A 22,579-nucleotide genomic window follows, 5' to 3' on the forward strand; every position below is an offset into this window, starting at 1 on the left:
ATCCTTTAGGTATAAAAAAACATCCTAAATGTCAATGCGGAAGCGACATTGAATATATAAACCACGCTATTTCGTAATGTCCACATTAGGACGGTCATAGATAAAGGCTCCTTGAAAATGCAAGAAGTCAAAATTATCAATTACCATGTTTATAGCTCAGCCAAACATCAAAGCGTTTTTGTGTATCCAAATGTTTCTGAGAGAATGTAACCTGCAAGTATAAATTATACTACCACATAGTTGTACTTAACATATAATGTTATGTAAGTACCATTTTTAATAATATGTAGATATTTAATCTTATATATTACATGTAATACCATTGTATAAATTTACTGCTAAGCAAGCTTTAGACTTAGTTGAGACTTCGTAGCCTAGTAATCGGTGTCATTATCATAATTTGAATAAATTGGTAACAAAAATGTGGCCATTGAGATCGAAATACCATAAATCAGCACTTCTTAAACTTGGCACCCATGACTCAGTATATTTCGGTAGGTAACTTATGGACCGGTGTGTGAGCCTACATATAAATTTATCAACACTTATTATTATTATCGATAAATATTTTGACATAGACAGTAGCAATAACTCGCACGTACCAATTCGTTGACCATATCGACTGTAGAAAAGAAAAAAGACGTAACCCACACAAATCAAATTTTACAGGAGGCACAAAAACATTTTTGTTATGGTTTTCGCTCAAAGTTCAAATACAGAATAGACAACCGTGGAGTGCATGTTATAATATAATCTGATATTATTTATTGAGTTTATTAAAGAAAAACCAAAACCAGTCGTTTTTCCCACTTCACTTCCTTCTGTTTTTAAAAATTGCCAGCTTTAGATAATAAATCGGCAATTGCAGCTTACATCCTTTGAACACGCCGTGTATTTAGTCGTCTACAATGTTATTATACAATAAAATCTATTTTGAAAAAACTGAGGGTTACGTCCTTTTTCTTTTCTACAGTCGATATGTTATAATAAGACGAAAAATTAAAAATAACCTTTATTGGGATTCATTTCGCCCATTTAAAAATACGCGAAATAATCAAGCAATGCAATATTAAATACCTACACACACTCAAGCAGCAAACAATGACAAATTTGATAAATAAATATGTTAATTATTGTGAGAGATAAGGATTCGGAAACTCATTTTTCCGAGAAACTTTCCTACGAAGTTGACGGATTGTACAGACTTTGCTCCAAAAGATATGTCAACTTCTTCATTTTTGACCGTCTAACGACACCTGGACTCTTAATTATAGCTGGGCTAGCCATCTAGGATTATGAGATTTGACTTTTTTAATACTTCCGTACACTTACATGTTTGTTTTTAAACATACAAAAAACTTATGTATGCATAGATGACATTCGTAGCATTTGTGGTAACATACAGATGCCGAGTTTTTCTATTTCGGTCCTATAGCTTACTCCAACGTATACTCGAGGATCGTCAGAATGATGCTGCGCGCATCTCACGTTCTCAATATACTTACACTACACACTGTTCAGAATTGAATTCTAATATAGATGAATTTTATTAATTTCTATCTAATTTATGTATTTGTTTATGTACACGTATGAAAATTACACATTCCAATTTAAGATGTTCAAATAAGACATATAAATACAGATAAATGCTTTTTTTAATATTATTAAAAACCATGTCCTTGCTTTTTCGTACAAATGGTTGTTAGTATGTAATTTTGAACAATCATACTCAGGCTTTGAGAAAAACACATAAATATATTGTGTCCTTACCAGGAAACGATCCCAGAGCTCCCGGATGGAAGGCCAGCGCTCTACGCACTGCACCACGAGATTATCACATTATATATTGTGGGTTACTGCCAAAAGTTGGTAAGTCTCGAAATCATCTTATGGAGTAATCGCAATCTGAAGTTTGACATGCCCTTTAAAATCAGGCATAATGCTAATTTTGTTGCGCTTTAAGGACCCACATGCGCCACGTAGGTCAAAATGAAGGTTTTATGGTATTTTCAGAGCATAAACCTGGACATTCCTTAAACGTTATAGATAATCTATTTATATAATTTTGAAGACTTATTATCCTTTATATTTATTTTAAACATTTTATGACTGCATAAAGTATTTTTATTACATAAAATAGTATTCTTTTAAACCTCTCGATCTAATGTTTTAGAATATAGTCATATTTCAGTACATCCATGTGCAGTGGTGTTAAGATTTTTTAGATTTATTAATTTTTAAACGCATTTATGCCCATGATAGAATCCATTTGTCAATTAATGATGATAAATTTGAATGACTACTATTGAAAAGGAAAAAATTGATAGAATTATCATGCGACAATTCATTGAAACAAAAACCCTATTTCAATTTTGATTGAATCGAAGTGAAGAATACTATAATACTTTGTCAAGAAAAGCAATGCAAGTTGAAAGTAAAGTACTGCTACCACTCGTAACATCATATTTATGCGAAACAGGATTTTCTGCATTAGCTGCAATGGAATCCAAATATCGACCTTGTTTAGTAGCATTCATCCCATGAAAAATAAATTACATAATTTAAAAATGAATACAATAAATGCTATAAAATCTTGTTTATTTTTATAATTAAGTTTTTTTTCATTGTTGTATTAAGTAGGTAGTAGATTTTTGGCTATTTAAAAAGGTGGTTGTATTATTTGATGAAATAAACTAAATAAAGGGTGGGGAGGCGCCAAAATTAGATTTTTTTAAAGGGAGACGTAGTAACATACAATTTGGAAACCACTGATGTAGTGAGTGTATAAATATACCATATTTTAAGGATTTTTTAAATAAAGTCAACGTAACCTTAACCGGGCAGGTCTAGGTAAAATTACAGGTTACAAAAACAATAACACGCCTTGACGATTCATCATTATGTCAGTATTACTATGTAATAGATTATAAATTAAAATTGTGAAGTTATAATAATATTTGAAAGGTAGACTAGAAAGAAAGTTATATTTTCAGTCACCCTGTAGCGACCGGTGATCTCAGCGATCGAACGTGACTCGATTGAAATCCCTCCGCCTGTTTAAAGGCGCCGTACTATTATCAACGACTATAAAAGTGAATCAATTTAACCATCGCTTTGTCATCTTATCATATATCTACCTACTCACCTGTAATTTTATTGACATGACCATTCACACGAACAGGTGAAAATATATCAGTTCGACGTGCACTTTAAAAGCAGTTGCTTACCTTTGAGTTTTTATGGTAGGGTAAATAGATCACAATATGTACTGTTATTAATTGACGAGAATATAATATTATCATTGACTAATACTTACTTAATTATTTAATTATACTAAAAGCCAGTTCGGATTAGTCGAGTAATTTAGTAACTAAACGTGTATGAACAGACAAATTTAGTCGGGTAATTTAGTGAAATCATTTTGTCGAGTCAATTCATTTCGTTCTATTTTTTTGGTCGAGTAGCGGCTCCCACCACCTCTCACTAAATACCAATCAAGCCACTAGACAAGTTTGAACACGTTTTCTTTAGACAAATTCATTAGCTGTAGAATTTCTTCCTCCAATTCTACTGATATTGCCATTATAAATGAAGTTATTAACTTGAATTGAACATACATTCTTAAATCTTGTGAATTATTCGTTGAATAAAAAATAATTAATTATTTATTTTTGCTTTGTTACGGTGTGCTCTGTTCATTTTGACACGTCACTCAATAATGTACTGTGTTCGGACACTTTTCAGATACTAAATCATTTAGTGGTGACTAAATCATTCGCCACTCGACTAAACTACTCGACCAATCCGAACCGGCCATAAGGTTAAGTGAAGGCAGCGACTTTTTTTTCCTTTAAATCATCACCAGTTGGGGTTCATCCACTGCTGGATGCATTGCCCCCACATCCTGAAGCGGATTCCCTACCTTTCGCTAAGGTTAAGGGCAATGTGATGTTATACAGTATCCAGTGTTTCCCAAATGGCATTCTGCCGAACTCCAGGGTTCCGCGAGATAAAATGAAGGGTATTTTCTATCGTTTATTTTCTATCGATTGCTTGTATTTTTGTACATTACGTATATGTTGTTTTGTATTTATTGAGTTGTCGACATTCAATCGTCTTTATCGTGTCAGGTATTCAATAGCTACAATCAGTCGCGCCTGAAGTTGGCGAAGGAAACACCATTTTCTTCGGCTTGTAGTAAGTTGCAATATCGTCGAAATTGCAACTTACTGAACAAGCCTTTCATGAAAATAGGTGTTCATGTTATACATTTCACCGCACTTGCAGGTTTGGTCATCGGAGAACCTCCACTTCACCATGTTGTCTCGGCATTCAGTTGACATCAAATATCATATTGTGAGGCACTGATCGCGACCCCCTTTTGTGAAAACCAAGTAAAATATACCATATTGGATAAATAGCAATTTTTATTAGTCAGGAAACACAATAAAATAAAATTTCACACGTGAATTATCATTTAGTTGATCATCAAATTGCATCGCACAACCACACATTGTAGAATAGTTTTTTTTTCTATTAAGTACAGCAAATTTCTGTTGTGTGTTTATTTCACATAACTTGTTGTATTATGTCCCCTTACTTATTCAGTCGTGCGCCTCCCTTTGGATGAGACGATAAATTATATCCTGCTCTATTATTTTTATAGGCCCTCTCTGAGGTGAGAAGAAAGTGTGGTATAACTGTTCATGAAGTGCCCGATCTTCATTTTTCTTCGACTACTTGCGATAAGATAATACTCGTCTATAAATCATATAAATAAAAAGTTGAAATATTCTGATATATTGCACGTAAAATATAGGCATTAAAATTTAATAATAACAGCAAAATATAGTAGACAAATTAATAATTGTGAAAAGGTAGTTATATATTTTACAAATAATATGTAAGTATTAATTTATTCTGTAAGTGGTTGTCTTCATGCGTACCTACTACATAATAATATGTTCCTATATTATGGTTGATAGACGTGGTATTTGACAAACTTTTTAAGGCGGTGCAAAGACCACAGGAGGCAGAAGTGTGAAAGATCGCACGTCAATTTTTCGAGCGACCTCAACACTCAACGAAAATACAATTTGTTCTAGTACTACAGAATCCACATTGATTCTGGACTCTTTCAAATATCAAATTGCGAATGGAGATAACCCTTTTGACTCCAGATCATTGCACCAATCAATTCTTGACTGGACATGGTGGCTTTGCTGGCAGGCTCTGTGAGCTTGGTCTTGTTACCCGTTCAACATGTCCATGTGCCGGAGAAATACAGGATGCAAACCACATCCTCTGGGAATGTCCTAAAAATGTGCGGAAAGGGAAGAGCTGCTCAAGTCGCTTCAACCAGTTGTCTCTTCGTGATCATCTCTCCTATGGGTACCTCAGCAGTCATGTAAATTCAGCCAAAGCACATTTAGTCGTGAGTAACTGCTCCTGAGACATTTCCAGTCATAAAAAAATTATGCTTCACATCCAAACGTAGGATCCCGTGATACGCTCTATGAAGACCGGGTGTGGTGCGGGGCGGGTGTGGTTATGTATGTGGGGCCTTTAACTTCAATGACTCTGGACAGTCGAGCGGATCGATCAGTTTACACCACTAGAGGCTTGATTAGGATCTCATTTTTGATCCTATCGATCTGAATTTTTCGCCAATGGATTCTTCGTGGTCGGTATATAGATTTAAAAAATGTGCCATCGAACTAGTTTTAGAAATAACGACAAGTAAAAATTTCAGTATGTACTTCGATACTTAAACGGTCAGTGTGGGAAAGCCAATGACAACGAATCTTCGAACGTTCGTGAGTGGATGCGACTGTATTTGGTTAATTAGTTGATGTAATCATGGAGAGAAACTTCACGTGGTTGAGGCATGTCTTCTGGATTCAGGCCACGGAGCAGTGCGAGCCTATCTAAAGAGATTTAAATTTAAGAACGATGGCCGTGGTCCATGTGACGGCTATACATCTCGCACTGTTTAGCATGTCATCAACGACTGTCATATACTATAAAAGGAGCGATGAACTCTCAGAACTCTATGTAATGTATGTAATAACCATGAAATTTATCTCCAAAAACTTTACGAAATACTAAACAACAAAATAGCACAAGAACGCTACACAACATATTTAATTCTGCCTAATTCTTAAATTCAATTTAATTAAAATGGAGGAACATAATTAACTGCACATCAATGTAACTAACCCTCCCAACTACCTAAAACGAAAAAGCAAGGGCATGGTTATTAAAAAAAAAACACTGCACGCTTTTTTTATTGAGCGTCATGGTCATCTTCATCGTCGACCCTCTTTCATAACAAAGCATGGTACAAGAGTGATATTCGTACTGCAGGGTTGACATGAAAAAGGTATGGGAAATAGTGCTGAACCGAGGAAAATTTCACTACGTAAACAAAGTAAATATCTTTAATGAGTAAGGCGGGAAGACATATGAAATAAAATGCTGGATATTAGGGTATAATGACACTTTATAATATCATGTATTATTTTTCTTATATTAGATAACATTAAGTATTAAAAACAATAATATATTATGACAAAAATATTAAAATAAATATAAATAATTTTCCTTAAGATTAGAAATTTTTAGGTCCCATATAATATCAAAAATATATTTGATTTTTTGGTTTTGCGAGTAAGTAATTAAGGAAGCGGTTGTCTTCTTCAAGATGTATAAATAAGGTTTTATAATAATTTATAAAAATTATTAAACTTTAAAACAATTTCACCATCAAAATAATATAACAAAATTAATAAATATTTTTAATAGAAACGCTATGCGTTTTTTGCGATTAATTACGTCTGAACCGAGATGTTTCGATTTTAATTGCATGCTTTCTAACCTCTAAATCGATATTTTTTAAATTTGAAAAAAAAGATATAAGGATATAATAAATTCCAATTAACGTTTAGCGTTTCCCTAGGTAATAGATTTACGTACATTTTTATCGTAATTTTGATAATAAATCTTATGTCATTCATTCTTACCACCCGATAGAAATGTACCGAATTTGACACGTATTTTTGGTATATAGAACTCCACGATACATATTAATTTTTTATTTTATTTTTCTCATTACTTTTGAATATATATTTACCGATTAATAAACTTTTCTAGCTTTTTTTTCGATAACAACTTTACCTAGAGACATCACCTTAACAGATACTTCAATGAATAATCTTGCCAAAATGTTGTGCTGACATTCAATAGATAAATAGTTATTACTAAAGATTGCAATACCCGTTGAAAAAACCTATACTTACCGGTATTTCTTATCGAATACCGGTATTCGTTAAAACATGAAAAAAAAAAAAAACAGATACATATAAAATATATTTAAAACGTGTTATTTTATAACAAAAGTAGTATCTAAGTACCTACATAATATTCTGTTGACCTTTAGAAATGTTTATACATATAATATGATAGAACTCCTGATTTTTACAAATATCTTGAATTTGATTGCGTGATAGGGTTGAGTATTTCTGAAAGTACAAAGAAGACCTCTGAAATGTCTGTCCGGTCCCTCTTGTATCCAGTTTTTACAACGTTTTTCTTAGCTCGTATTCTTATTTGTCAGGTGGTTGTTTATCCGGTACAAATCTTGCAATCGATTTTTAAGTAACTTCTTGACTAGCTAGACATTTGAAAATTTTAGAATATATCAGAACACGATGCCAATGCATTTTTTTTAATACTTTTAGCCATCTTTAAGTAGAATTGATTTCATTTTCAGTTAATTCTGTTTTGTATGGAAAGTTATTTCGGAAGAAATCCGTAAAAAGTAAAACTATTATTGGTTGCTAGGGATCTGGGGTCCTAGCAACTAAGTTATTAATATATACGTGCGTGTATGGAAATCAATATGAAGTGTGAAAATGACATTTCAGTATATTCAGTATTTATATCAAGCACAATTTTTTTTTGATCGTTTAAGCTAGTCAAGTCAAGTTTATATGATTCAACAGAAAATTTAAAAACGTTGTAAGCATATAAAAAGTTCTTTTTATCTTGTCATTATTAATTAATTGATTTATGGTGTATTTCGATCGGTAAACTTAATCAACTGAACTGCACATATTTGCGTCTTGGCAACACAGAGCTTCTACACACAATTTAATAGGCAAGACATTAATGAAGAAATAACATTATACCAATTTTAGAAAAAAATACACTTGTCTGTTTTTTAATACCGAAAATATCAGTATTTCGGTAGTAATAAATACCGGAATACCGGTTTTTTAAAATACCGGTATTATTTATTACGCTGTATTGAATTTATGTAGAAAAATAGTAAATAGTAAATGTCTTTTCTTGTGACATGCGGATAAGAATCCGAACAATCAGTACCTACACGAATCTTTATTTTTAAACGCATTCTAGGTATTCTTTTAGTAAAGTAGCAATGATTAATAATATTTAACACTTTCTTATGAATGTTTCATTCTTCATATAGGTAACAAAGGCAGATCATTTTCATTGATTGATAATTAATTATGTTAAAATCTCGACAAAACCATAGAAATTGGAAACATCATGATTAATAATTATATATTAGGGAGATGATAACGTAGTGGTGTTTAAATTTTTCCAATAATTTGCTCCCAGTCCTTTATTCTCCGGAGAGCGTCGAAGGCGGCTGTTGCCATGATTCCTTCTGACGAATCTCTCGGTTCAATGCTGAGGATCTTTGCTGACTCCCGAAGACAGTCAACAACCTGGTCAACCAAAGAAAAGAAACAGTTTTAGTTCATAATGTGCTGGTAATAAATTAATCCTAACTATTATTAAAATGTGTGGGACAAGTATTATAAGTACACTTGAGATGGACGAGCGATAACGTGGCCGCTTATATTATAGTCATGGGTCTCGAATTCGATTCCCGGGGTTTTTGGGCTCAAAGCGTGGACCCAATAGGTTAAGCAAGTGACTAGTACCCATTTCTCGTAAAGAAAATATTTTCGTGAGACAAGCAAGATCCATATAGGATTTTCGACAACGTAAAATATATCAAAATTACAACCCCTTAACACCTTAAAGGAGAAATAGAAAAATCTTGTTAATAAAATATACAATAATTTTATTATTATTATAGATACTTCTAGAAATTAAATTACACAAAAGATATGTTCAATTCAATATCTAATTTGACGTTCGCACTATTATCAAGATAATAGACAAACTAACTAATATTTTTAAAGAATTTTATTAAAAAACCAATTCTATCATGTGAACAAATGCTTGTTAATTCAGTTAATTAGTGTTCATAATGGTTTCGTGAAGATACTTATATAGACGATATACGATTTTTAAGTCCAAACCACCAGTGTTTGCACGTCCTTTCTAATATTTTGGATTAGGGTTGAGCAGATTTTTTTTAATATTATTATAATAAGCCATTTTTTGTAAAATCGGTTGATATATCTCGTTGTAGGATACCTAGTATGTATTATATTTTCTCAAAAAGTTATCTTAAAATAGTTTATCACGAATATAATGGTTTATACTGGCACGACCGTGTTATGAGGAGACCTGATGATGGTAGTTTAAGAGATTCTGCAGATTTTACTTGGCAAAAGACGCAGCATGGTGGCGTTCGACCGGAAGAAATGACGCAATGTGGTGCATGTTGTGTGCACCAAGGATGAACTGTGGTATAGCAATAATCATCGGAAATAATATTTCAATAAATTACCTCTTTTAATCTCACTCTTAATTCGTCTTTTTTGATTTCCTTCTTCTCGTAATCTCTGGTAGTTAAGATCATCAGAGGGGCGTGCAGTTCATACAGCGTTATACCTAGAAAATACCATACATACAATAACATATATATATTGATATATGATATAACTTTAAGTTAAAATTCTTAATGGAGGTACGCCATATACAGGGCTCGAAATAGACCGGAACGCACCGGAACGCACCGGAGCGCCGTTCCTGTTCGTGACATTCTAAAAGATGCCGTTCCGGCTAGTGGATTCTTTGAAAATTGCGTTCCGTTTCATGTTATTGAGATGATATTGCATTGATTGCATACTGATTCGAGGGAACCTGCGGCGCTGACAAAATATGTATTTTATTTATTAATGATTAGTCCTACAAGGTCTATAATATAATATAGGCTGTTCGGACTTCAGATGTGTTTAAAAAATAGCTAAAGGGGCTACATGTCCAGGACCGTAAATTAGTAGATTTCCGGAACTTGAAAAATAATTTGAAATCACAAAAGAACCTTGACAATTGACGAAAAATAAGTGATTTTGCAAAAATGAGTAGTGTACCCATTTAAAAAAAAATTAAGATTAATTAAAATAAGGCATATCGCCCTTATGATATCCGAAACATATTTACCATAATTTGATGTTTTTGAATGATTATTCAGCGCTCCGGTTCGTAAGATTTTCTATTTCGAGCACTGGCCATATAATACAAAAGATAATCATTATCGGTTCTATAATTCAGTGTGAAGCTTTGACTCCTCCAGATATTATCTCGGTGTTTGTATGGCATGAACTGTGGTTGTTGAAATTTGACTACCCTAAGAGTGAGGAGTGATGGCATCTCCATTATCAAACATATTATATAACTTAATCTAAGTACATAATTTTATAAAGATCGGGACCGGTTTCGTCCATATAGACTATAGAGGGAAATTATCAACTGATAATATCACAATTACACAAAACACTTGCTTATTAATGTGTGCCATACTTATTTGATTTAAAAAATACCTAATTACATCTTTTTCCAAATTTTTGTAGGTATAACAAAAAAAACAATAATGTCGTAAAATGTATATAGTTTTGTCGGTGATTTATGTAATACCAAATTAAATTAAATTTATAATAATTGAAGAGCTGAACAAAAATATCATTCGAGATCATTATCTACTGTGAAATTATCAGTAAAAGTTAAATTTTCCGAAAATCATGATAATATATTGTTCAATGTCTGAACTTTGATCTTCATATTGTGGAGGATTAATTTTTATTAATATAGAAACCGTCTAACAGATGATCTATTTACGGGTACAACGGGGTCATAAATACGTGAAAACTTAGGATAATAATACAGTTATATTTATAGCCAATATATTTACCTCGTAATCTTGAAAATCCAGGTTCGAGGAGATCGAACACTTTTAAAATCTCTCGGCAGATGTCTCTCTTTCTAAGCAATTGAGCAAGTGTCATCTTGTGGATCATGTAGGAATCAACTTTTCCGTAAAGTTGGCTAAGAGAGTGCTTTGTGGAAAGACAGAGGTAGTGGTTCGGATGCAATACGTTTCTGTAGCGATTGAGGAAAGCCTCGTACCTCTCGACGTCGTTCACGTCGATCAGATCATACTCGTCATTTATTCTGAAAAGAAAATAAAAACAATTCATTTTTAAAATAGTGGCCGTGTCTATGACATTTTCTTATTTATTATGACTGACGTATAAGTCAGATATTTTGAAATAGGAACAAATAATAGTTTACCTATTCATTTGTTTTAAATTTACGGTTTATTAATTGTCTGGAATTTGATTTTATAACACACAGAATATAGTATTCTAATTTTAAAAAAATGTTGCTTTATAAAATATTTTTTAACATTTATTATAGAAAAATTTATAACGGATATTATGTAAGTATTTTGAACAGAAGGAACGTTTGGTGACTTTTAATAGACCACTTGACATAGTATTTATTATACCTAAGATCGTTACCAGTAAAAATGTATCATCAATCTTATTCTAAGATCTACAATCTCTATTTTTATATTTTGTAAAACATTTTTGGGTTTCTATTATAATACACTGAACACAGAACAGCGAAGCTTTAAACAGTGGCGTCCACATTTAATATTACCAATAAAATAATTTTTATTATATTATTAACGTAATTAGGTACCTACTTCTTAAATACGACTGATCAATAAATCAAAACATTTCTAAATAATATTATGTGCATATTATATTATGCATATAATTGAATTGTCTCAATAATCCCAAAGTGAACTCATTTTCCCTATTGAGGGAAGGGGTCTAAAAGGCAATGGGACGGTAAGGGTGCTACACTATTAAAGTAGAAACGAATTTATTATATTATATACCTCTCACTTTCACCAGTATGAATCATTTTATATGATTTGGTGTCATAAAGATGTAAGTATCAACGAAAAGAAAAAGCATCCCTATTAAATGGTTTTTCTATAGTATATGTCATTTTCTTTGTTTTTAAATAGTGAAACCTAGTTGTATAAAAATAAATTTCAAACATTTTTTTATTAAAATATATTTTTGAGTAATTTTAGGAGAAGGAATATGAAATATATTCGTACTCCGAAAAAGATTGGAAAATAATTATTACTTTATGAAAGACGATACATTATGTTCATTATGCCTATTATAGTTTTTAGTTACGTAATATAATTACGCAATGTATTTATAATTATAGTTATGTAATTATGAAATATTGACATTATAATTATATAAATAGGTAAGTACAAAGATAATTTCAAAATAATGATAATTTATTTAATGTAGTACGCCCTTTTTATGGAATTTAAATATTGGCATCAGTTTTGTTACCTACAAGTTTCACAGAAAATTGATCATCACAAGGCTATTACAAAATTAAAATTCAAGTAAAAATACCATTTAGAAATAAATCACTAGAAATAATAGCTAGTGTTTTCCAAATTTTAAATTCAATAATCGTCGCGGATATTATTTTAATATTAAATTCAACAGAAGTATTATTGGAATTAAATAAATTGGAAATGATAAATTTTGCTAACAACATAACTGACATTGAGTAGTCTATTTTAATGTCTTTTTTTTAATCTATTGGAAGTTAGATCACGAGTGTTCAATAGAAGGTTCTACCAATATGCCATATGGGATGCACTCCCCTTCCCTCTCTTATCACAATCTAGACAGGGTTTGAGTGAATGGCTAAATTCAATTCTCTTAAAATAACCTTTGAGCGAAAATTGTGCTGTACTTCAGAAGAAGATACAAAAGGGGGAGGATTGGAAAATCAAACATTACATACAGCTTTACTGTGGATACAAATAGCTGACGTAATAAATCGACATAGCATATTAACAACGAAAAGCTCCTTGTAAACGACCCTGTTGATGGATATTTGGGTCTGCAAGTGGTGGTTTTAGGTACGTAGAGGCTCACTAATTACGAAAATGTTGCGATGGACAGCTATTTCGTGTTAACAATATTCAATATATCAATACCTAGATGTAATGTTGCCAAATTTTAAAAAAAAAGTGTTGATTAATTGTTTACCCCTAGGGCCTAGATTGTTAAATAAATAAAAATCTTTTTTTTTTTTGACCTTATGATGAAACGATTGCCAAATTATCTGCTTCATAAAAAATCGTGACAGTCGACCTGGTCTACTTATACAAACTTATTTTTTCGAAAACAGATGAATACATTTATTATTATGGAAGTGGTTCGGAATATACCGTGGCGTAATAAATGTTAGGCGCCATTCAAAGTTGTGTTGAGAGTATCCCATGAGCAAATTTCATTACCTAGGTTAGCGTGCACTAGAATGTGTGCGTGACTCATATTTAGATAATATGTAATATATAAGGTCAATTCGCTATGAGAAAACACCTTTTCACTCGCCATATTTCTCTACCTACACTGCAATAAGGGTACTTCATCCATGTCATCATAATATAATTGTTGTCGTATTCCACTAACATTTCCAGTTAACTATTTCGACATATATTAAGATGTCTACTTTTAAGATTTCGTATCTACAGTATGTTAGTAAATCGATAATTATTCAAAAATAAATATAAATTATTTGATTGTATAGTATTTTTAAATATAAAAGTTTCTGCGCATCAGACCAATATGCATGCAAACACAATACCAGTAATCCTTTTACCTCTGAACTAGGGCTTTCACAGCATTTGCCTTTAGAATGTATCCAGTACACGTGTCGCACTTCCAGGACGCGTTGGAATCAAGTGGGTCTAATGGGAGAACGACCCCTTTAGTGCCGGTGCACTTGGGGCAGAGCAGCGCGCTGGTGAAGGTGCCGAACTCTCGGGGATCTGCGCATCGATCGCAACAGCATTCGAAGAATTTGCTCTCCATCAAATGCTCGCGGCGTTTATGCGTGCTCTGGAATTGTTGAAGTAAACTTTGAATATGGAGAATAAAAAAAATATACTGACTGTGCTGTCAATCACCGTTATATCGCCATTTAAATGCTACATTATTCTATCATCAATTATTTCGTTTTTTACCTAGTAGGTACTGTGAAAGTAATTGGATTGAATACTTGGCGTGATTGAAGTATTCAATATAATAGGATATTGCAATATTCAGTTAGAGATAAAAGAGAATTTTTTTCAATAGGTATTACTGTTTTTACACCGACCTAATAACAAGCTCGGAGTTGTATAATATATAATATCTTTATGTATATAAGGAAATAGTGTATATTATGATTTAGTCACGTTATCAACAATAAAAAAACATGCCTTGAAACAATTTATTTATAATTAACTATTCTTTTATTCAACGAATAATTCACAAGATTTAAGAATGTAATATGAAATGAAAAAAGTAAGACACATCAGAGATGCAGGTTCGATTCCGGTCTTACTTTTCCAAAGAGATTTTGTTCTATTGGTTTTAATATAAAACATTTTCTCAGAAGTGTTTTCAAAATTATGTATTTTAAACTTATTTATAGTTGTAATATTGTGCTGACAATATTATTGATTATTACTCTGGATTTATCAACGACTATTTTACTAAATACGAGTACTACCTAACCTAAAAGATGATGAAAACAACTAAAATAAAAAAAGGAATATTTCATCAAATAAAATGTTTGCAATAGATAAATAAATATGTTTACGTCACAATGTGGTAAAAGTATTTTATGAAAAATCTACATAAATTAATGTATACTAAAAAATATATTACTTCATTTATTTTCCCTAAGTAGTTTCTAAATACATCAACGCCGAATTTAATAATGTACGTAAAAATAAATCTAAAATTCGCCCACTCTTTTAAAAAAAACATTTTTTCTTCATCTGCATTATGAATATTGTAGTTCGCAAAAGATGAAGAGTCATAAATCAATTTATGACATAAATAATAATAGTGATTATTATGATCGAGTGTTATTACTTTTTACCTGTAGCGTGTAGGCGTAGCTTAGGGTGATCGCTTTCCCGCGCTGGATGGGCGTCGACGCTCGCACAGTGAGCCGGCGTCGGTCGTCGTCGGTGTGCGTCGTGTTCGGCGTGCAATCGTGCGCCAGCAAATATGCACGCGGATAAAGCCCGCGAATGCTCACTCCGATTTGGCCCACCTCAAATGCATTAACCTAGAAACGATAATCACGCAATTTATTGATAATCGATAATAATAATTATTTGAAAAATTAGGAAATATAATAATGAAGGGTGGATTACAAAAACAACATAATATGTCAGTTATTTTCATATTTGAGATTTATATGTCATTTTGTTTTTTTTAATGTTGTCAATATGCTCTCATTTACCGTTCTTTTATAAACACCACATAACACGTGTTAAATGGTGTTAAAGTTTTTTTAATCCAGCAAAAAAAACCTTTTGACAAAAGAGTTTATACAGATATATCATAATGATTTAGTCAAATGGCATGTATATATTACATATTTTTCTGATTCTTATTTATCATTAAAAACAAGCACACATTATTGTATGATCAATTGAAAAAATCATAATTCACAAGAAAGAGATTATATTAAGTTTTTTTTTGTTCTCCTGTAAAATGGTTCAGTTCTGATATGTTGTTGTTATAATCCACCCTTCTATTTCTTACATTGTCTTGATTTATAATGCTTTATTTGTAACCATATAATATAATAATTGAATTTTAATTTATGTCATTCCCACTTAACATAATATGACAAATAGTGACTTAATAAACATTGGTTTTCATAAAAAAACCCCTTACATGCATCCTACTATAGTATACAATGACATGTATAAAATATTGAAAAACTTCTAAACACAATGTGACTTAAAAAATATAGCTAATACCTGAAAAGCGTAAAATATAAGATCGAATCCCAAACTTTTTACTAAGTTTTTTAAAATCTATGGGGAGATTTTCAAAATGAAAAATCTTACATTCTTAAATTATTATGTAAATATTCAGTATTACATAATAAAACATGTGCAAGGAAGTAATAATCAGCCATTAATAATGCTAGTAATATTGTTATATCCATTGTATTTACAAGTTGATAGGTAGTAATTTCTTGGCAGAATTTGAAAAATCTCAGATGGCGTAGTTATTAGCAATTATTTGAAAGAAAGTTTGAGTCCTATTCGGTCCAAAAACTTTACTCGAATTTTTCTAATATCTATGATTTTTGAAAACTTTGTATGAAGTACAAAAGTACCTATGCAGAAATTTATGAAGTGAAAAAAATATGTATTCAGTAATGTATGTATGAATAACATAATATAGAATTACAATGATAATAGATTTCTCCGATTTTTTTAATGAAAAGACACGATATCAGTTATGCAGTTGATTACTGCAAAATATAGGTAGGCATTTTGATTTTTCGAACTGATGAATTAATACCTACATTTTTTTGATCCTAAGAATAAGCGCCTGCACGGAAATATTCTGTTTTTTATTACAAATGGTTGTTAACCATTCGCCAAACTGATAGGATTATTTCTCTTTTTTTAAATTTTGAAAGTCGACATGTGAATTCGACCGACGTGAGATTTGCATCCGCGACCAATGGCTACAGAGGCGTATACCGCGGCGTAACGAACGTTTCGCGCCTTCAAAGTTGTGTAGAGATTGTCCCAGAAGCGACTTACCAAGATTTTGGTTTGCGTGCACGCACGGTGAGAGTGCCTGATTCCCATTATGATTTAAGCTATTACGATCAAGCCTTGACGAGGACAAATTCTGCTACATTTCCACTGTGGGTTAGGTATGTAAAATGTAAGTCAAATTATTAAGTAGCTTTCAATTTAATGTAGCAATGTATTTATCTTCACGACTGCTTGTATTTACGGTGTGTTCTACCTACATAGTGCTGTCTAAATATTCACCTTGTCCATTTTTTTGTTTTCAGTTGTCAAACAGAAAACGTTTTATTGGCAGACGTGCCAACATAGCGTAGGAAAGTCAAGAACGTCATGAATGAAGACACACCAAATTCAAGATCTGAAATACTCGCAACCACGTCAACTCAGTAAAGCACTGTTGCGAAATAAAAGAAACGCGTCTATACGAGGTGACAGTATATTATTTTTATGATCCATGTGCGCCAATTTATTAATCATGATGTGCGTGGAGTATTTTTCTGATAATTTTGATTTAAAAGCTTTTTTGTAACCCTGTTTTTCTAGATTAACCAAAGAACTTAGACTGTATATAGAAAGGGTCTTGAGTTGCGTTTCTATTATGCTGTATATCGTGTACTATTACGTGACGTCATAGTAAGCTGCCGCAACGGGAAAAAGTGTGTAATGCCGTTTTTCTTGGTATTTAAAATCGTCAGACTGATGCTCCCATGCCGTAAAACATTTTGAACCTTTAAATGCACATTGTCAGTTAAAAATATCTGCCAAGATCCACCAGAACAACAATGAGGTCACATCACGTTGTACTGCACTGCATCGTCACCTGCATGACTCAATGAACGTTTTTTTTTATCATTTTATACAAGCCTACGAATCACGTCAAAATCGCGTGTTTTTTGTTTTTAGCGGTTGGCACTTTGTATTTTCTATAAGAATGTTGTCTTATCTATGGTCTGCGGGTTGGGTTATGTTCAAAATATTATTGAATTTAAGACTCGTTACTAGGTTACTCGATGATTGAATTTATAGATATCGTGTTGATTGAATTGATTTTTAAAAACTAACCAACACCATCAGTAAATCGTAGTCTTGGTTCAATAAAAACACATACCTACGTATGACCAACAAAGTGTAATTTGCACTATTTATGTCGAATCTTAACAGCCTACATCCACCCTTCACTACTGTGATGAGGTTAAGCGGGATTCCTCATGGTTAACTTGGAAACAACTTTTATGTAAGGTGGTTAAAGAAATAAAAATAAGAAAAGTTAACGTTTCCTCTTCAAAATATTAAGTAAATTATATTGAATACGTTTTTACACGTTCACGATTCAACTCCATGCTATGTTAGATGATACTCGATGCAGGAAAAGCCTAAAATACTGTGTAAGTAGAATTTTACGACGTACATTTATGAACATAACCATAGATAATATTATTGGCATGAACCATAGAAGATACAATTGGTTCTAAGGAATCGTCTCACGAGATTCCGCGAAGTAATTATAAACCTACACTTAACATTTAATTACCTCAAGTATTCCGCAAATAGTGTGTATCTCCAGTTCCGTATACTGAGTCATCCCCCACGTTTTGATTATTTTATCGACCACGTTCTGTTGATTGTTTTTCCATAACTCCTTCACTTTCATTCGCACCTCGTTGTGAGCAACCATTTTGTTTATATTATCCCACCTTTCTGGGTCACTGTTTTTGAAGAGTAAACATCTGAAATAATATGTCAAAACACTACATAAGTTTTCCTTGAAAATAAATAGATAAAAATGTAGGGCGATTAGTTTTAAGTAACATATGATGCAATAGGAATGGATTTTCTTAGCGGGAAATCGGGAAATTTTATTTTTCTAAAAAATGTACAGAATCATGAACGCATGCATAGACTCCAAATCGTCACTGTTCTGGCAGAAGACACTAATTCGAAAAAATGACATATTGAGTTAGTTATACCAAAATGTTCCTTATTGCAAACTTAACCGTCTGGAAACCTTCTTAATAAATAAACAGTCTTTATTTTAAAGTCATCCCTTTTACGATTACTTAATAAACTCACATGATAGACCATTTCAAACATTTTAACAACTTCAAAGTCAAATTACTAAAAACTAGTATTCTCCAGTTAGTGTGTTCTGCCAGAACAGAGACGAAATATTATATCACAGAACTGTTGACATCATAATTCTTGACACTTTGTCGTATTTAATACAATTTCTTTTATTTTCAACATTTCGTTTTGATCTTTATAGTTTTTATACATTTAATGTTATATGTTTAATTTAATTTTGGTTGATATTTCCACGATCAGTTCCTAAACTCCAATGTCTAAAAAAATAAAATAAAGAACGGTGACTGCTGTCTATGTGACGGCAATACCTCTCAAACAGTATGACATGTCATTAACGACTGCCTAGTACTAGAAAAGGAGCAATGGTTTATCGGAGCTCTGTGAAGATAATACATTTACGAAATTTACCCCTAAACACCTCATGTGGGTCTATTTTATTTACAAGGCGGCTATCAGCAGCTATCGACAGTCGTTTATCATATTTATGTATTGGGGCGCTTAATTGTTATACTAAGTTAACTGTCTAAACTGCCAAAAGAGCTATGTTTTAACAGCACCTCTCTTGGCTGTGTTAACTTTTAAAGCGAGATAACCAGTTTTGACGGTTAACTTATTGTAACAATTATAATATCTCCATACATAAATATAATAAGCTACAATCGATAGCCGCCGATAGTTGCCTTGTGTATAAAATAGACTCAATGAAATACTAATCAATAAAATAACTTCATACATAATTCTGGCCATTATGGTGGAACATAACAATGATACGGTACTCAATAGAGATTCCAATAACAAACCCACCTTGAAAAGGCAAGGGCACAAGTTTCTCAATGATATAAAAAATATTAGAGATTCGCTTTCTTTTGTAGGCACTATGCAAAAAAAGGTTCGATCGTGAAAGAGTTGAAAATACTAATTGATAGATTAAAAAAACACTGTGGTAATAAAACAGAATAAAAAACCAATGCACCTTAATGAGAAAAGTAGCTCACCTGAGAGGCACTATTGCCTGATATAATTCTTGTATACTATGTAAATTTGAATAGTCAAGCTTAGTATATTTTTTTAATGCATCACATTCTTCGACAGTGTGTCCTAATGACTGATGAAGGCCAGGACAGGTTTCGCTGCAGATAGGCCACGTGCAATCGGGGCATCTGAAATTAATAATACAATATTATATATTAACATTGAAATAATAACATATTATGTCTGCGTAAATAATCACTACATAGAAAAGTTAAATATTAAAAAAAATAATACGAAGTTTATGTTTAAAATATTGAAGTCGTGTGATGTATAATATCAGTATTAGAGGACGTCTATTGGCATATTATCTGTCCGGTGGTTCTTTGTCCGGTACAAATCTTGCAAGCGATTTTTAACTAACTTTCCGACTAGCTAGACGTTTGAAACTTTTAGAATATATCAGAACACGATGCCAATGCATTTTTTTAATACTTATAGCCATCTTTAAGTAGAATTGAATTCATTTTCAGTTAATTCTGTTGTAAAGTTATTTCGACACCAGTATTGGTTGCTAGGGGTCTGGGGTCCTAGCAACTAAATTATTAATATATGCGTGCGTTACTATGGAAATCAATATGACATGTCAAAATGATATTTCAGTATTATTTCTATCAAGTACAATTTTTTTTGATCGTTTAGTCGTCAAGTTTATATGATTCAACAGAAAATTTAAAAACGTTGTATATAAAAAGTTATTTTTATCTTGTAATTATTTAGTCTTAAATTGTATTCATTTTTTTTAGGTAAAGGAAGAAAATATTCTTCTGGCATTGCGGCCACGACGAAATTACTTTGAAGTGTCATTTGAAAGTAACAATGCCAACACATAAATGAGCCTGCACTGCTAAAAGAATATGACACCATTCTACCTACCTACTTATTTTATTATTTATTTTTGACTATCTTAAACAGACAAATACCTGAGAATTAGAGTATTTTCACGAAACATACTCTCAAACAGAGGTGTTTTAAAGTACGCGGAGGTCTGAGGCTCTGATATGTGTGGATGCCGTCTTGTGAAAATTTTATCTGAGCGATAAACCGCCATTATTGAGCAAACATAGGATAGATTACCAGAAGCTTCTATAATTTATTAAACTAAGATGTTGACAATTTATAACGAAGCGAACACGTCGTCTGCTTCATAGAAAACCGCAACTGCAACTGCTCTTAAATGCTGTAATATTCGTATTCGTTATTTTGTTTGCCGCCCTTAAACAACGCATGACCTGCCTGCCACGGGACGTCCGTGGGAGATCCTCGCCGCTATAAACTGGATTAGTACTACTACTATTTATACATAATGTAGGTAATATGTATATTAGATAGTAATAAATACATAGGTACACTTCAAGTGAATACCTATAGGAATATAAAAATAACTTTAGAGTCACTGGAATCGATTAAAATGGTTTATTGAAATTGAAAAAGATCTTTTCGATTTCAGTTTCATGTTTCCAGACATCGTTTTCGGAATAATGAAATCTCCTAATAAACGTGTTTTTAGTTTAATTTAACTTTTCAAGTGCTGTAAACACTTCTGGGAACGACGTGTACTTCTGCTACTTTTATTGTTTGTAAATAGATTCGGTAATACAAGCAAAAAAAAACTTATAATTTCAATGGACTTTCAGTTTATTTATATGGAAGAAGATTTGTATACAAGAAGTTTTTAGATAAAAGTGCGTCATACAGGAAACATGTAAAAAGTTAGTACGTACATTCCACAGAACAGTTTTTTAAACCATGTTCGATCCTAATAGGATCATATGGGCCTCAACAAATTTGTTTTTTACGAGAAATGGATGTCAGCCACTTGCTCAACCTATTAGAGCCATACTCTAAATTGAAAAACAATATGTATACTTGCCAGACCCAGGATTCGAACCTGGGACCCACGGCGTGATAGTCCAACGCTTAAACCGCGCGGCCACCGTGGGTGTCAGAACAGATTAATACATATAATTCAGATATGCAATTGCTATTTTCACTTCAGGTCGAATTTGAGAGGGAGACATGTGTAGGTACTCCCTCCCAATACACTAATTTTTGAATGTGTGAGTGTCGTACGAAAATGAAACACACATTATAGACGTTCAATAGTGTGTGTTACAACCTTAAAATACACCAATATTGAATGAGCGTCAGTGCATAAACCGATTATGAGACGGTTAATCTAACTTTTCTGAAATAACTACACTGACATCGGGACCACAGCGATAAGACTTTTGAAGATTTTAATTCTTGATAGAAATAGAAATGCACAGTAAACTATCCAAATGTCTTAAATTTTGTCTGCAAATGTTGGCAGGTATGATTATGTGGGTTATCATTTAATGCATTGAGATAATATAATATACTCTAAGATAATATAAAAAATCTCAAATTAAAATTCTAAGGTTTAGGCTTATACTGATTATATAGAAGTTTTGAAACTTTAAAATGACCATAGAAGTAGGTATTAAAAGTTTTTGACACTTTGGCAGTCCCAGTATATAATAGTCAAGTGAGTACCTAAGTATTAAATGCTACAAAATTTACTAAATGGTAATACATATTAACATATAA

At 32.1% G+C, this 22,579-nt stretch overlaps 1 protein-coding gene across 13 annotated transcripts in view; it reads right to left on the reverse strand.

Moving 5' to 3' along the window:
- Nucleotides 1-6,570: 6,570 nt before the first annotated feature.
- The window catches only part of SmydA-4 (SET and MYND domain containing, arthropod-specific, member 4), a 47,116-nt gene continuing 31,107 nt past the window's right edge, over nt 6,571-22,579 (reverse strand). For 11 of the 13 annotated variants that reach the window (XM_085952960.1, XM_085952959.1, XM_085952961.1 and 8 more), the window contains exons 5-11: nt 19,975-20,139; nt 18,429-18,624; nt 15,208-15,399; nt 13,939-14,177; nt 11,135-11,394; nt 9,731-9,834; nt 6,572-8,753 (exon numbers count right to left, since the gene is read on the reverse strand). In XM_085952960.1, the coding sequence (XP_085809086.1) occupies nt 8,616-8,753; nt 9,731-9,834; nt 11,135-11,394; nt 13,939-14,177; nt 15,208-15,399; nt 18,429-18,624; nt 19,975-20,139 (1,294 nt within the window). In that variant the 3' untranslated portion in view covers nt 6,572-8,615. Of the gene's footprint in view, nt 8,754-9,730; nt 9,835-11,134; nt 11,395-13,938; nt 14,178-15,207; nt 15,400-18,428; nt 18,625-19,974; nt 20,140-22,579 lie in introns of all 13 variants that reach the window. The other 2 variants (XM_085952949.1, XM_085952951.1) reach the window with 1 other exon arrangement.

This window comes from Rhyacophila brunnea, unplaced genomic scaffold, assembly GCF_057557595.1.
Source record: "Rhyacophila brunnea isolate RB1 unplaced genomic scaffold, BYU_Rbru_1.0 scaffold_3, whole genome shotgun sequence".
In the NCBI taxonomy this organism is placed as follows: Eukaryota; Metazoa; Arthropoda; class Insecta; order Trichoptera; family Rhyacophilidae; genus Rhyacophila; species Rhyacophila brunnea.